General features: G+C 53.3%; 1 protein-coding gene across 2 annotated transcripts in view; it reads left to right on the forward strand.

The window, feature by feature from the left end:
* The window catches only part of LOC144817669 (myosin-IIIb-like), a 446,642-nt gene that overhangs the window by 373,329 nt on the left and 58,458 nt on the right, over positions 1-14,855 (forward strand). For both annotated transcript variants that reach the window (XM_078674399.1, XM_078674400.1), the window contains 2 exons: positions 984-1,142; positions 3,606-3,733. In XM_078674399.1, coding sequence (XP_078530525.1) covers positions 984-1,142; positions 3,606-3,733 — 287 coding nt within the window. The remainder of the gene's footprint in view (positions 1-983; positions 1,143-3,605; positions 3,734-14,855) is intronic.

Genomic DNA, 14,855 nt, shown 5'->3' on the forward strand with positions numbered 1-14,855 from the left:
AAGGCTGCAATGCAAAAAACCAAAGGAAATGATGGACGGAGCGTTGACAAATGTGTGTGTAAATGTGTGTATACTTGTAAAGCGCACTATCACCTGAAAGGTATCTTGGCGCTGTATACCGCTGTGGAACCCTTCCTGGCTTTCCCTGTGAGATGCCCCCTTACTGGGCACCTCCAAGCTGAGGCCAGGCATCCTAGCGCTTTCGGGGCCATTGTGGAGATTAAGCAAGCTATTGCACAGAGTTGCAGAGTGGGACCCATGATTAGAATAGGCACCTAGGCGAGAATTATCGAGTCCGTGGACATTGAGCCCAAGACCCTGCCGTGTCGGGAATTGAACCCTGGTCCCGGGCCAGACCTCTGCATCAGGGTCTGCCGCTCTAATCGGTGAGCCACACTTCACCACAATACAAGCACTCACCCCCAGTCAACTGATCTGGGTTTAATCCATCACTGTTCTTTAGCCCACTCTGCCACCCCAGTTCAGACATGGCCATATGCAAATCAGTCTGACCCTGTGCCTCGTGGGAACAGTCCAGCCCGAACTGCCAAGCCATGCCTTCCCTGGACCGGAAACAAGCTACCGAGGACCGGTTTCTGGCATTTCAGCCTTCTTCAGCCCGGCTTGCTTGAATCCAGTGGCAAAGTGAGCAAGGGACTCACGTCTGAGCATACCCTGCCAACTCATAGCGAACAAAGAAAAAGCAAAGGAAATGATGGATGGAGCGTTGACAATACAAGCACTCACCCCCAGTCAACTGATCTGGGTTTAATCCATCACCGTTCTTTAGCCCACTCTGCCACCCCAGTTCAGACATGGCCATATGCCATCCTTTAGCTCCTATGGACTGACACATCCTTGTCACTTCTGCTTTCAGAGGCACCAGAAGCTTCAATGCTGCCTGGGAGGGACTTTACTTGAATCTCTCTGCCTCTCTCCTCCACTCCTATCAATACAGTGACTCTGTATTTTATTCTTTTCAGACTACAAAGCCTTCTGCTGCCGGAGGAGATACCATGCGGTTCTGGTAGAGTTGAGGGCTCAACTCCGGCTTGAGCGTGAACTAGAGGAGAAGAGGCGACAAGAAGAAGCAGCAGCAGCAGAGCAGGAGCGAGCCAGGCTGCACAAGCTGGAGCACAAGAGTGAGTGACCCTACCATCGACACAGCTGCCTGTCGCTGTGTAGAGCTCAGCCTCGTACTAACAATAGGAGCCCAACTATACCGAGCATCTCGCATCTATGAGGTCCCTTGCGTTCCGGCGGCATCTACTGTGTCTAAGGCACTATAATAGAATGTATGGTTAATGAAAACATATTTAGCGATCCTTGTGACCTGTGCTGACATTACTCGTAGGTGTAGCTCAGCGGAGTCTTTTTACTGGAGCATATCTCTTCTGCTTGTCATCAAACAGATGTAACTGGGTACCTTGACTATATACCTTCAGTGATGTGCATCGTAGCTGGCTATTGGCAGAGTGACGAGGATCAAATCTGGCTAGTGGTTGTGAGGATCTTCATTGGTGTGACCGTAGCTCGGTATCTTCATAGAGTATCTTCAGTGATGTGCATTTTTGCTAGGTTTTTCCCCTGAGCATCATCAGTGATGTGCAGTTCTGTGTATCTTGCTGTGTGTTAAGTATCTTCAGTGATGTGTATCTTACCTCAGTGTCTTCCCTGAGTATCTTTACCGATGTGTATCTTACCTCGGTATTTTCGATGAGTAGTTTCAGTGATGTGCATATATGCTTCATGTCTTCCCAGAGTATATTCAGTGCTATGCATCTTAGCTGCATGTCGTCCCTGAGTATCTTCAATGATGGGGCTCGTCGATGCAGAGGCGGGGGCTCGTCGATGCAGAGGCGGGGGCTCGTCGATGCAGAGGCGGGGGCTCGTCGATGCAGAGGCGGGGCTCGTCGATGCAGAGGCGGGGGCTCGTCGATGCAGAGGGCGGGGGCTCGTCGATGCAGAGGGCGGGGGCTCGTCGATGCAGAGGGCGGGGGCTCGTCGATGCAGAGGCGGGGGCTCGTCGATGCAGAGGCGGGGGCTCGTCGATGCAGAGGCGGGGGCTCGTCGATGCAGAGGCGGGGGCTCGTCGATGCAGAGGGCGGGGGCTCGTCGATGCAGAGGGCGGGGGCTCGTCGATGCAGAGGGCGGGGGCTCGTCGATGCAGAGGCGGGGGCTCGTCGATGCAGAGGCGGGGGCTCGTCGATGCAGAGGCGGGGGCTCGTCGATGCAGAGGCGGGGCTCGTCGATGCAGAGGCGGGGGCTCGTCGATGCAGAGGCGGGGGCTCGTCGATGCAGAGGGCGGGGGCTCGTCGATGCAGAGGCGGGGGCTCGTCGATGCAGAGGCGGGGGCTCGTCGATGCAGAGGCGGGGGCTCGTCGATGCAGAGGCGGGGGCTCGTCGATGCAGAGGGCGGGGGCTCGTCGATGCAGAGGGCGGGGGCTCGTCGATGCAGAGGGCGGGGGCTCGTCGATGCAGAGGCGGGGGCTCGTCGATGCAGAGGCGGGGGCTCGTCGATGCAGAGGCGGGGGCTCGTCGATGCAGAGGCGGGGCTCGTCGATGCAGAGGCGGGGGCTCGTCGATGCAGAGGCGGGGGCTCGTCGATGCAGAGGCGGGGGCTCGTCGATGCAGAGGCGGGGGCTCGTCGATGCAGAGGCGGGGGCTCGTCGATGCAGAGGCGGGGGCTCGTCGATGCAGAGGGCGGGGGCTCGTCGATGCAGAGGGCGGGGGCTCGTCGATGCAGAGGGCGGGGGCTCGTCGATGCAGAGGGCGGGGGCTCGTCGATGCAGAGGCGGGGGCTCGTCGATGCAGAGGCGGGGGCTCGTCGATGCAGAGGCGGGGGCTCGTCGATGCAGAGGCGGGGGCTCGTCGATGCAGAGGGCGGGGGCTCGTCGATGCAGAGGGCGGGGGCTCGTCGATGCAGAGGGCGGGGGCTCGTCGATGCAGAGGGCGGGGGCTCGTCGATGCAGAGGCGGGGGCTCGTCGATGCAGAGGCGGGGGCTCGTCGATGCAGAGGCGGGGCTCGTCGATGCAGAGGCGGGGGCTCGTCGATGCAGAGGCGGGGGCTCGTCGATGCAGAGGGCGGGGGCTCGTCGATGCAGAGGCGGGGGCTCGTCGATGCAGAGGCGGGGGGCTCGTCGATGCAGAGGCGGGGGGCTCGTCGATGCAGAGGCGGGGGCTCGTCGATGCAGAGGGCGGGGGCTCGTCGATGCAGAGGGCGGGGGCTCGTCGATGCAGAGGGCGGGGGCTCGTCGATGCAGAGGGCGGGGGCTCGTCGATGCAGAGGCGGGGGCTCGTCGATGCAGAGGCGGGGGCTCGTCGATGCAGAGGGCGGGGGCTCGTCGATGCAGAGGGCGGGGGCTCGTCGATGCAGAGGGCGGGGGCTCGTCGATGCAGAGGCGGGGGCTCGTCGATGCAGAGGCGGGGGCTCGTCGATGCAGAGGCGGGGGCTCGTCGATGCAGAGGGCGGGGGCTCGTCGATGCAGAGGGCGGGGGCTCGTCGATGCAGAGGGTTGGGCTCGTCGATGCAGAGTTGCATGCAAAGGGTTAAATGCCCTTTAATTACTTCTTTCTGTTTGATTCTTGTTTCTTCTTCTTTGTAGGAGCTCACACTCCTCCCACCCCCATTCCTCTGCCAAGGAAAAGGATACCCCAGAACCCCCCTCATCCACAGACCAGAGACACCTCATCTGGGCCCCCTGTGCCCCGCCCACGCAGCAGGCTTGTTGAGGTAAGATATTGGTACCAGTGGTGTCAGCAAGTTAAGTGAAGACAGTGCGACTGGAGCGCCAGTGTGAGGAATTTCAAACGTGGGAGGAAGAAAGGTGACTAGTGGTGGGAGAGTTCTAGACCAGGAGGAGGTCACCTGGGAGGGAAGAGCAAAGGTGACTAGTGGTGGGAGAGTTCTAGACCAGGAGGAGGTCACCTGGGAGGGAAGAGCAAAGGTGACCAGTGGTGGGAGAGTCCTAGATCAGGTGGAAGGAAGTGGAAGGAAGTGTGACTAGTGGTGGGAGAGCCATCGACCAGGAGAGAGCATGGGAGGGAGGAGGAAGTGTGGCCAGTAGTGGGAGGGTCCTACAGCTGAAGGAAGCCCGAGGAATGAGGAGCAAAGGTGACCAGTGGCGGGAGAGACATAAACCAGGAGAGAGCCTGGGAGGGAGGAGGCAGTGTGGCCAGTGGTTGGAGGATCCTAGATCCTGGAGAAAGTCAGAGGAAGGGAGAGCCAAGGTGACCAGTGGTGGGAGAAGAAACGTTGGGATGACATGAGGTATGAGGTCATGTGGAGATAGCAAGTGTAGAGAGGAAGTGGATACCATGATGCTCCAGCGACAGAGTCCTCCAGCTGGGGATGGAAGGCTGGAGTGTAAAGAGGCTGAGAGTCAGTGGTCTAATTGCCCTCAGGCTCCAGCCGGTGGATGAACCAGCACCTCTGATACTGCTGAACCAGCTGAATCTAAAACGTGATTGGTTGCCCCAATTTCAGTTCCTTGTTTAAGTTTTTGGAAATTTTATGTTAAAAAGTTTATAAAGCGCTCACATACCCCTGGGTGTCTTGGTGCTGGTTGAGTGGCAGTAAGGTGAGGGCACTAGGTACCAGGTTTTTGTTAGCCTCCTGAATCTCAGCAGTGTGGGAGCTGCTTTGATGCTCATTGGTAGACTGTTCCATAGGACCGGGCTGCAGCGGTAAAACAACTGCCTCCCCGTTTAAGTCTCTTAAACCTGGGACAGGACACGGTCCAAGTGCTTTTGGATCGAATATCTCTACTTGGTACATACCATGAGAGGAATTTGTTAAGGTAGCTGGGATCTAGATCCTGCAAGGCTTTATCGGTAAGGCATAATGTCTTGAATTAAATGCGGGTATTTACCGCCACCTAATGCAGTTCCTTAATGGAAGATGAAACTGGACAGAGTTTAGGCAGGTCAAAGACGAGCCTGGCTCTTCATATCTTGTTTTTGGATCTTGGTGAAAAGACCATTACAGTAATCCAGTTTCGCTAGGATTAATAAGGAAACAGCTGTTTTTCTGGTGGTCAAAGGGATAAAAGGAAGGATCTTTCTAATGATTATCAGCATGTTAAAACTGTCCGAGACAAGTGAGCTAATGTGTTTATTAAAGCTCACCTTGTTGCCTATCATTATTTATACCTAGGTTTTTTGCTCTTTGAGCGGGGGTAGGGAGGTTTCCCATCCCTGCTGACCAGCATGCAGTGCTCCAGAATAAAGGATTATTGCCAGAGAGTTTCACCTCAGGGTTTTTTGCATTTAATTTGAGACAATGCTTTCCCATTCAGCCACTCACTGTTCTCGTGCAGTTGTGAAACTGGGAGATGGTAACTTCAGTGTTGTTAGTGGCCGTCACCACTATTTGGTTGTCGTCCCATGTTAAATGTTTATCTTAAGTGTTCTTGGATTGTCTGATACATGTTCATTTTTATGAGTATCATTTTAAATATATACTAATGCAAATACTCCAAGTTTGGTTAATTTTGTTCTGCATGGGATTATTCACTCTGCTCTTTTTTGTGTGTTGCAAGAGGCTGGGCAACACCATTGTTTTTTGCGAGGCAGGTGGAAAGACATGCATCCCCCACATACGTAAATAAAGAGTATGCACCAGACAAGTGACTAAATAGCCTGGGGCTCTGGGCGTGGTCAAGCAGAAGACCACCAGCAGTATACCTTGGTTTGTGGCCTTTTATTCTAGCTGCAGGGCCTGATAATAACACACTACACTGGCGATAAGGAGCCTACGTCACCAGTGTGCGCTCTCCCTTCACCGGCCTGCTGTCTACAGATTAGGTTCAATAAGGTTTTCAGGACAAGATTTGCTTCCTGTATTCTTTCGGGAATAATTCCAGTCGCACAATGGTTCATTTAGTAAGGTATTTATAATGAATGGTGTTGTCACTCTATCATTAGAGTGAGTGAAAGAACAGCCAACACGTGTTTCATCCCTTTTCATGGCCATCCGGCCTGGGGCTTCCTCAGGGCGTGTTATAATTAGATTTGATGAGTCCGTCTCAGTCAACGGTTCCTGAAAATTCTCTTCAATCTCGGGCGTAATGCCGTTTCTGAAAGATTCTACCTCCAGCCCTCAGTATCGTCAGCACTCAGATTTTCTTAGTCTTCTGCCCCAAGTCCCGGCTTCTGTTGCAGTTTGCATTCCACTTCCTTAATATGTGGTTTCGTCCCCCCCTGGGGACCACGGTGTATTTGTGCTTACTTACCTGTTTACAATTGAAGTACTGTGTGTATTGTGTTGAGATCTCCGGGTAGGAGATATACGAATGTGTCAGTGAGTGTTTATAAGAAATATGCATATTTTTATAACTACACTGTGCGGTTCTTTTTCAATAAGTCTACACTATATGATTAGTTCTGGTAAAACCAGCTGCTTAACAGTCCGTCTGGACTAAGCCTGAAGGCTGCTCTCCAGAGCTTTCTAAGGTTGTCTAAGACCACTAAAATCACCATAAGGGTTGTCTGGATTAGTGCAGGGTGCTTCACTTAAATAAGTGTGTAGCATATACTAAGCCAGCCTCCTACACCAGGGCACAAGGACCCTCTTCTGTGATGACCAGCGGGCGTTGGTCGGGCTGACTGGTAGCAAGACAGACAGGGCAATTTTGCACGACCACCTCCACTGTCTGGTCGAGCCCTGGGAACCAGACCTTGCTCCAGAGTCTTTTCTTGGTTTTTACAATGACTGGGTGAGCTGCATGTGCAGGGATGGAAGTTTTCTGTGTTCGGCTTCCTGGTAGCACCAACCGTCAGCCTCATAACAAGCAGCCCTCACTGGTAAGATAGTTTGCGTTGGACATTATGTGGCGCCTTCAGAGTTCATTTAGCCTCCTTGTGCAAAAGGGAGCGTTCAGAGGTGAGGTAGTTTTGGGTTTGAATCTTGTCCGATGACAAATTTGAAGAGCCACCCACATGTACGCCTTTAAGTACCGTAGGGAAAGGGGTTGGATGATTCAAGGGTCTCTCTTAGAGGAGGCGCTCGAGAGAGAGGATGATACTCCCATGTCCTTTGTCCAGTTTCGCTCCAGAGCAGGAGCCAAGGGTTCCTCGAACTGGCTCAAACTGACGTATGCAAGGAGGGCTGCAACTGTGCCCTTCAAAGCACTCCGGTGGCGCTGGGAAGCACCCCCACCCCAGCCCAACCTCCCTTTGACCGGAAACCTATTGTTTTACCTTCCCCTGCTCGAGCTCAGCTCAGCAGCAGGAGGGCAGAATCGTCTCTGGGGTCGGCAGCTGCACTAGCTTGCCGGCAGCCCTGGAAGGCTGTTAACAGGAGTACTGGGAGCTTCCCGGAGGAGCCACCCAGTGCATGGAATGATACTCCAACACCAGTAAGGGTGTTTGAGTAGAGCTTTGCTGCAAATGATGCTCTGGGCTGGGGCTTCTCATACCCCAATGCACAACTTACTGAGGCTTCAGAAAAGGAGTGCAGGTAACAAAATGCAGGATGTCCAGTCCCACATCTCTCGTGTCCGCCAGGGGGCTCAGCTTTGATGTGGGTCGAGGTCAGAGAAGTCTGGAAGTCCAGTTCTTGAGTCGCAGAGTCTTCGGGTTCCGGCGGGAGCCTTGAAACTGCAGACAGGCAAAGTTGCTGATGGTGCCTGTTTGAACAGGGTGGTCACTCCTTGAACACAAGGGAGATGTCTCTGTCTTCTAGTCCTAATAGAATGTCGAAGGTCCAAGAGTTCTGTATCAAAGTTTCTTTCCAGGATAATCTTAAGTCCTGCGGACACAGCTCCTATACTTATACCAAGGATGGGGGCTGGATTACCTACCTAGGTCCCTCCTAAGGGTGGACCTGAGAAGGGGGTGGTTACACCCCTTTCCCTTTGTCCAGTTTCGCGCCAGAGCTGGGGCTGGAGTGCCCCAGCAACTGGTTTGAACCGGGCTATGCATGGAGCACGTAGTGTGCCCCAGTCAGTGTCTAGATGCATTCACTGAATGCAGCCCTCCCTGCCCCAATACACAAAACCCCTGTCTGGAGAGGTGCTCGCACCTCTCCAGGCTGGAAACCTATTGTCCAGGCCTCCCCTGCTGGAGTTTCCCCCAGCAGCAGGAGGTCAGACTCGGGTCTGTGGCAGCAGCATCCATTTTGTGATGCTGAGGCTCTGTTTATCTTTAACCGGGTAAAGCAGTAACATACATGTCTTTTCCCTCTAAAAGGGTGGAATGCTACCCCTGCCGCCAGAATTGGCGGGGGGGGGGGGGGTAGTCTTCCAAACTGTTTGACACCTTACACAACATGTTTTGATAAAGCCAAACCAAAGTTAGCATTAACCGCGAGGATTATAATGCACTTAAGAGTATATGGTATGGCTATATCATAGAACAGCTATAAGGAGATGGTTCCGTAAGCTGCAGAGGGGCTCAGCTTATGCTAGGGCACCCTCTCACATAAAACCAAGCACTCTGCCTCCAGGATTGTTAAGGCCTACCATAGGAGTAACTTATAGGTGCATATGGGTCTATATATAAGGTAGATATAGATATACTATATCTAAGTAAGGGGCATTATAGCACCTTACCCAGGCTGTGTGAACAGACCTGTGGTGTCAGTTTGGAAGGCAAGCCAGGGGTGGCATAATACATGCTGCAGCTCCTGGTAGGCCTCTGGGGTCCCTATGCCCTGGGTACCTAAGGTACAGCATACAGGGGCTCCCAAGGGTGACCCAGTAACCAATGAGGTATGTACCTAAAGTACATGGTATCAATTTATAGAGAGAACAGCTGGGCTGTGGGCCTGATTAGCAGGGCCACAGCCAGACTAAAGTCGAAAAACCAGAGAATCACAGCAAAAAGTGGGGGTGACCATAGGAAGCAGACCCTACTCTCCTACAGAGCGCCTGATGAGAACTCTAACAAAGGTGATCCAGATTATGATGACTGAAGCAGACAACATTGAAAGCACCCTGTCCCACTTCCTGTGTGTAAGAACTGGGACCGCCAGTTCTTTCGGGGGGTAGCTTGGCTCGAGCAGGCAAGCAACCAGGGGCTTTCGTGTAAAGCAGCTACTCAACACATCCATCCACTGAGACAATAAGTGAGCGCAATAATGGAGACCACACCCGTACTTGAAAATCAATGTATTTTATATAGGCTTCAGATCAAGGCAAGCATTTCCTTAAAGCATTTCCTTAAAGCATTTCCTTAAAGCATTTCCTTATAGGAGCAAAGGTAGCAATTTAGAAAATACCATAGCCTGTTGCAATAACCTTCTCATCAAATGAAGTGGAGTGTTTGCGTAATCATGAACTAACATTACAGGAAGCAAGAATGAGCATTACATCCCTTAATCCATTGCATCTTAAAATGAAGAAACAGTTCATCCAGGCACTTCTTTACATTAAGGCAATTATTCTCGTTAAGGCAGATAACTCCCTTGGGCAGGGCTAAACCACTTCAGGATCATTTAAAGTGTTTTCAGGCATAACCAGTAACCAGTCCCGGTTCCACCTACTGGACCATCAGGGCCTAAACAGTTAATTCAGGGCAAGCCTATCTCCAGGCAAAAGCAGTTAATTAGAGCCCTCGCAGTCACTAGAGGCACATTGGGGGCCAACAGTGCCCAGTCTCACTTCTCCCCGGGGGAGGGGCGAACTCGGGGCCTTGATCGGCCTTCCGCCCTACTCCCCTGGGGTTACCTGCTGTCTTCGGCCCTCCGGGGCCCTTGCGAAGGTTCTGGAACAGGGGGAGGGGATCCGTACCTCCCGTGGGCCTCACTCGGCCAGCCGCGGTAACGGCACTCTGGCGCCCGCAGAGGGACAGGCGCGGCGTGTGGGGCAAATCGGAGGGGGCTCTTGTGCTCCTCAACCCCCTCCGCGAGGAGTCCGGGCAATTCCCGGGTGCCGGCCTCGATGCGAGGGGCTCGATCTCAGCGGCCAATGGCTGCGCGGCTCTGGCGGGGACGTGGCCGATGACGCGTCCGCGCTCCCCGTCACGTGAGTAGGGACAGCTCGCCTTCAGGCCCAGCGCGGCCTATTATACTCGGTGCGGCGGCCCTCTCCTGGCATACGGGGGCCGCCGAGGGGGGTTCAATGACGGCGTTGGACACAGCGCGAAGGCAGGCAGCCACGCTGACAGGCTGGAAGCGCCTCAGGGGTGTTGTGAGTGCGGCGCTGAAACCGCGTTCGCGAAGAGGTCTCCTTAGGCGCCTCAGGGGCGCGGACAGCTCCGGGCCGTGGTGGTGAGTCACCCTGCCCACACTCGGTCTTCCAAACGCTGCGGGGGGGGGCTTTAGCAGCACTTCACACAGCCTGTATGAGGGGCAGTCTAGCACTTGGGGTATATTGCAGCGCTCACGTGAGGCATGACATGGGGGGCACACCTGGCCCTTTCTGACAGGAAAGGCAGTCTCTGGCACAGCGCTGTGCAGGGGGGCTTGTTCAGGGCTTTTACAGCGATACAGCAGGGAATGCAGGCAGGTTAGAGATCAGAGCATTCCAGTCAGGGGGAGGCAGGCAGGACAGGGTAGGCCCAGATGGAGGCAGGGAATGCGCAGGGGCAGCACAGTCCAGTACCTGGTCGATCCCCCAGTAGTCTCTGGTTGAAGGGCAAGGTCTTCTCAGCTCTTGTATGGTTCTGCGCCCTTATGTGATGGTTTCTTGAAGAGAGGGGGGGGGCTTGAGTTGAAGGCTGGATAAGTTTCCTCAGGTCACTGAAAAGGGTCCCTGGATTCCCCTACCACTGGGCCAGATCAGGGGGCTAGTCTAGCGTACCTCACTCCGCTTAAGAGGCAGCACCTAAATCCTGTCACTCCCAGTGGCAGAAGTCCCTGACTAGGCCCTCCCGCCTAAATCTCCTGCGTGGGTCCCCCAGGTCAGTGATGCCCCAACTGACTAGAAGTTTCCCTCCCTTTCCTTATATAGCGACAGTTGGCAGTTGGCGGTGGCAGTTGGTGTCACTTCCCCTATTCTAGAAGGTTCCAGGAGCTTCCCTCATTCTAGCTATGGGCAGGCTGGCATTGCTACATTGTTTAAGGGTTCCAGCCAGCTCCTGGCTACTAGAGTGCACCTAAAAAGACCACGCTGCAGTAGCAGGGGCCAGTGGCAGCCATGTTTGGGGTAGAGAGCACCTGCACCTTAACATGGATTGGCCATGGAAATGTGCCCAGGGACCTAAGGGCCAACGAAAAAGAAGGTGGGAATAATGAGGCAAGGGCGAAAAAAAATAGGGAAAGACCACCCTAGGGCTGACAGGTCTAACACTGTGGAAGTACCGACTCACACCAGACTCCATGACTGGCATTTCCCCAAGCAAATTGTGTTTTGGGAGTAGAATGGTTGATACCATTCCTCACCACCCGAGTGGGAAGAAACACCAAATCCCCCAAACCTGTCCGACTCCAGAAGGGCCAGCAACAATGAGTACGCCTCACGGAGGCGCCGCGCTAAAAGGAGCCGTATCAAGGTGGGAGGTGATGTCGCACGGATAGTGTCCCACTTCAGAAAGTTCCCCAATAAATACATTAAATAAAGATCTGAAACAAAACAAGCTCCCCAAATGCCATTGCCCGTAAATTGGGGGGTTTAGGGGGTGAGTTTTTTGTTACTTTTGGACTGAAATAACAGGATGCTGTGAGTTTGTGAATTTTGTTTTGTTTTATTCTATGGTAAAGGAGGAATGTAGTTTTGCAGGAGGCTGGGCAGCACCGTTGTTGTTCATGACGCAGGGGAAAATGCATGCATACCCCGCGCATGTACAGTGAAAGTGTCTGGCGTACACGCCAGACAAGTGAATAAATAGCCCGGGCACTGAGTGTGGTCAAGCAGAAGACCACCAGCAGTACACTAGTGTGTGCTCTTTTGTTCTAGCTGCAGGGCCGGATACCACCACCCTACACTCGTAGCTGAACTGGTGATCAGTAGTGTTGCACCCCAAAAAGCTTGAATCTGAAGCTCACTCTTGAATCTCAGAGGCACAATATACGCCTTTCAGTTCAGGGCTGGATTCTCTTTGCGAGTTTGTCATCTGTGTCTAAACGAATATTCAGCACAACACAAGCTGACAGTAACCTACTGCGCGTGTTTGCATCCACGGAGCACCCAGGGCTGGATGCGGGTCAGTCACACCGGATGAGCCCTGGAGGAGGTGTGGGCCGACCAGTACCAAGGCTTTCATGCTGAGAGGGGCTCTGTAATGTCCTGCTGGACACGTTCTAGTGTTCAGCCTTGTGCTGTACTCACACTATACACCCACCCATCACAGGCGTCACAGGTCAAAGGGGCTGGGTGCACGTGCCCCGGCAGGTTCCAGAACCACCATATACCCCTGAGTGAGTGTCTATGATTGCCATGTATGTGGGCCCAGTGCCCAGTGCATTACAGGCTCCAGAGAGAGCAGTCTCAGCAGAACTGCTGCTCCACGACAGCAGATAAAAGGTGTGAGGGCTCTAAACTCGAGCCCACTCGTACTCCACATGCCAGGTGCTGATTCAAAGACTGAGCGCCAGCTTGATACTCACACAGAGGTAACGGCACCAGAATCTTACGCCAGTCCTGCTGGCTGTGTGCGGGTCAGTGCTATCCACATGGGTGCCGATGAGGAACAGGTTCTTTGCGCTCTTCAGGGCGGGTGAAGTGTGTTGATATTACGCACGCTAGGACCCTGGCGGTTCTGGGCGGACTCTAAACAGGAATTACGTAATCTGCTTGGAGATGTTAGAGTGTAGTTATAAAAGTTATGATGCAATGCCTGCAGTCTGTGGTTGTACGTTGAAGAGCAAAGATGTCTGTTACAGAGCTCCGTGTGTGGCGTATTCGTTTGCATGCTCCCCGTCTGAGGAAAACACCACAGAGGGCCCCTCTCTGGCCGCCAGGGGGTGGAGCTGCACTCTTCCCGTCTGCCCTCTGTGCTTCCGGCTTAAACTGAATAACTGCAGTGGTTGGCACTTCCTTTCCAAAAATAATGTAGAACCTTATAAAGTAGTGCTGGGCTACCAACTCTTCACATTTTGTAGGTGTGGGAACAAGTTATTGGGCGCTTGCTGGTTGCATTAATTCATCTGTCGTGGTAATCGGAATGTAACTTGCACAGTTTGAAATTCAGCAGCACCTACTCAACCTTTCATCCTGAAGTAAGTAATAGGAGCACTACAGCCTTGGGTAGTATCCCAGACACCATAGGATTGTTACACTTCTCATTCGCTAAAAGCAGGAGTAAGTGAATGCGCTAACTAACCCAATACTACAGCTCGGGCCCCCTGGCGATGTCTACACGGAGGCAGGCAGCTGGGCGGAGCACAAACATCTCAGAAGGTAAGGGACTAGACGCCTTTAGATTTGCTCCTAGGACTCTCTTTCACCCCTGCTGTGAACACTGCGGTGACCCACAGCCTGGATCTCACATGAGTCTAGAGTAAAGGGGACTGGCCGGCCGCCCATAGGTGCTAGCACTACAACCAATGTTGCATGTGGGGGAAGTTAAGGAACTGCTGTGTGAGTTTCAGGGCAGAGGTGGGGTACTGGTGAGAGCACCCCTTCTTGGTGGCAGCCGGGGCCACAGTGGCGACACGTGGTGCTTTGTGCTCACCCCTGCAGTGGAAGGGAAGGGGCCAGGTTCGTTTCTCTGGGTCCAGCTGGTTGTAGGGAAACCCCAGTGCAATCTGTGGCAGTGGCGGCAAAGTGTCATGACAGGAGGTATGTGCTAAAGCTTGGGAAATCTGAGGCTAGCGGTGCTTGAGATGAATGGTGGTTGGTATGTGTGACCTGGTGGTGGGGGTAATTGAGTGGTTCTGAGGATAGCAAGTATCTGGTTGAGGGGGTAAATGGGATCGTGGAGTGCAACAGCGGTGAGGGGTTGCATGGGTGACCGACTTGACTTGGTAAAAGGGGCAATGGGTAGGTGGCTCTGGGGTTTACTGGAGCGATTGGGTTTGGAAGCTAGTTGAAGTGACGTCTTGAGTGGTAAATTAAGTAATTTGTTGACAAAGGTTAATGGAATGATGGGTTAAGGGAGTACTAGCCAAGGGGGAACCTAGACTGTTCTGGTTGAGAGTACTGGTTAACTGGGGTCATTGTGACACAACAAGAGGTTCATCGTGATTGTGGTTGGTAGGCCTTGAAGGGTTTGAGGCATAGTTCGGAATGGTTTGTTGGATAACTTCATGGGACTAGAAGGGGGTGGGAGCACACTGCTTCACCTCCCAGCACAGTTCACCCTCTAGCATTATGGTGAAAGCAGTTCACTTTCAATGCTGACTTGAATTTTTGCTGAATCTTTTGACCAAAGTTGGTGCAGGTTTGGGCTGTGAATCTCTTGACAAATATGTTTCTGGATAATATCCTTCATCAGTAGAGATAAAAAACGAAATTCCCGTGGGGTTGCTGAGCAGGCTGCCACAATGTTCTCAGGTCTCGGTACCTGTCCCTGACGCACAGTTGCATCTCCAAGAGCTCGTCCGCCCAGTGGCTCAAGGGAGCCTTTTCAGGCAGAAGGGGGATGGGCGCACACTGCCTCACCTCCCAGCACAGTCCACCCCTTAGCATTATGGTGAAAATTCAAGTAAACATTTAAAGTGAATGCATTTACCACGATGCTAAGGGGTGAACTGAGCTGGGAGCTGAAGCAGTGTGCGCCCATCCCCCTTCAACTAGATGGGACTAGTTGAGAGAAGTTATGGGGGAGGGGGGAGCTGATCATCCAGAAACTGTGCAGACCGCTTCCAAGCCCATTAAGAATCTCTCCTGTTTGAGAGCCCAGCACCCTTCAGGAAGGCGGCAGCTCCGGAACAAAGCCATTGCAACAGCCTTGGAGAGCCCTTCAGTAGGGCAAAGCGCTCCAGAGCAAAGCAATTGAACTAGTCTTGGAGAGCCCTGCACGCTTCAGAAGGG

This window comes from Lissotriton helveticus, chromosome 2_1, assembly GCF_964261635.1.
Source record: "Lissotriton helveticus chromosome 2_1, aLisHel1.1, whole genome shotgun sequence".
Lineage (NCBI taxonomy): Eukaryota > Metazoa > Chordata > Amphibia > Caudata > Salamandridae > Lissotriton > Lissotriton helveticus.